General features: G+C 42.1%; 1 protein-coding gene across 1 annotated transcript in view; it reads left to right on the plus strand.

Annotated features, from left to right (window-relative positions):
* Positions 1-367, plus strand: part of UNG (uracil-DNA glycosylase) — a 21,508-nt gene extending 21,141 nt beyond the window's left edge. The window contains exon 4 of the mRNA XM_012650220.1: positions 195-367. Coding sequence (XP_012505674.1) covers positions 195-252 — 58 coding nt within the window. The 3' untranslated portion in view covers positions 253-367. The remainder of the gene's footprint in view (positions 1-194) is intronic.
* The last annotated feature ends 991 nt before the right edge of the window (positions 368-1,358 follow it).

Consider the following 1,358-nt stretch of genomic DNA (forward strand, 5'->3'; position numbering starts at 1 on the left):
AAACTGGAAGAGGAGAATAAAATGCTCTCTGATCTCACCCAAAGGTCGCTGCTGGTTGTGTTGTAATGCTTTCTTTGTAACCTATTTTCCTTCGGCTCACGTGGTTTCAGCATGTGTCTAACCCCTGTTGCTGGGTGGTTTAGCTGATGTGCCTGAGTCTACATTTAACCTCTTTCCCCTGTGTGTGTTTATAGGCGTTCTCCTCCTCAACGCTGTCCTCACCGTGCGGGCCCATCAAGCCAATTCTCATAAGGAGAGAGGCTGGGAGCAATTTACCGATGCAGTTGTGTCCTGGCTAAATCAGAACTCAACTGGCCTTGTCTTCCTGCTCTGGGGCTCTTACGCTCAGAAGAAGGGCAGTGCCATTGATAGGGTATGTTTTCTTTTAACATTTTGAACACTTTAAACAGTTTAGAGAATTCTAGGAATCCCTCATGTGTGGTCCTAGAAGATATACGTCATAAAATTAATTTTATTTTCCCTTAAAACTTAGGGTTGGGTTCCCATTGAAAACTGAGCTGAATTCAGACAAATTACAGGAATGATGATGAGTTATATGTGAGGAAAGCAAATGGCCAACTTGTGATTTAATGCAGTTAGTAATGTGGGCATGAACTTGGCACATACATAGAAGATACAGAGATCTCTAGGTCCCATTCATTTAACAAGTGATCCTATAAATGATGAAAAGGGCAAGTTTCTTCCTTCCAAGAAATTTGGGAGCATATAGAAAACACCAAGAATTCTACTTAATCACAAATTTAACTTCCTCATGAAACCACTACAGTCATTAAATCTGAAGTCTAATTGTGAACACCTAACATGACCAAACCAGTTGCTGCCCTTCCTGCATCCTCCCCCAACCTGCTCCCTCTCTCTTCTTCCGCTTCATTTACTGAAACACCTGTGTGCCTGGTTGTGGAGCTCAGAGACCTAGACATCATCCTTGAATCCTTACGGTCCATCAGAGAGGATGGTGGTCTGGTGTATCAGCAGGAGGTAACTGGTATATCTGAAATGTGCAAATGTATTGAACACGGGGCGTGGAGTTCAACACTTTTTATGCAGAACCTTACTTAACTCTTGCAAAGCCTTTGCGGTAGCAATAACTTACTGTTTGAACAACCTAAGATCTAACTTTATGGACCACTAAGATCTAATTAGCTGTATAAGAAACGTGCGTGAGAGTAATTCTAATCATCCCTTAGGGAGGTTTATGGCCAGTGTAGCTCTTACTTAGCATAGTGGTAATCTTTGTTATTAAACATGGTTTGGTCTAAAAGTAAACAGTTGTTAAAGTAGCTCGATCACTAAAACCAAGTTGCCTGTCTCCAGCCCAGTGTCTCTCCTGAGCTCCA

This window comes from Propithecus coquereli, unplaced genomic scaffold, assembly GCF_000956105.1.
Source record: "Propithecus coquereli isolate 6110/MARCELLA unplaced genomic scaffold, Pcoq_1.0 Scaffold314, whole genome shotgun sequence".
Classification (NCBI taxonomy): domain Eukaryota; kingdom Metazoa; phylum Chordata; class Mammalia; order Primates; family Indriidae; genus Propithecus; species Propithecus coquereli.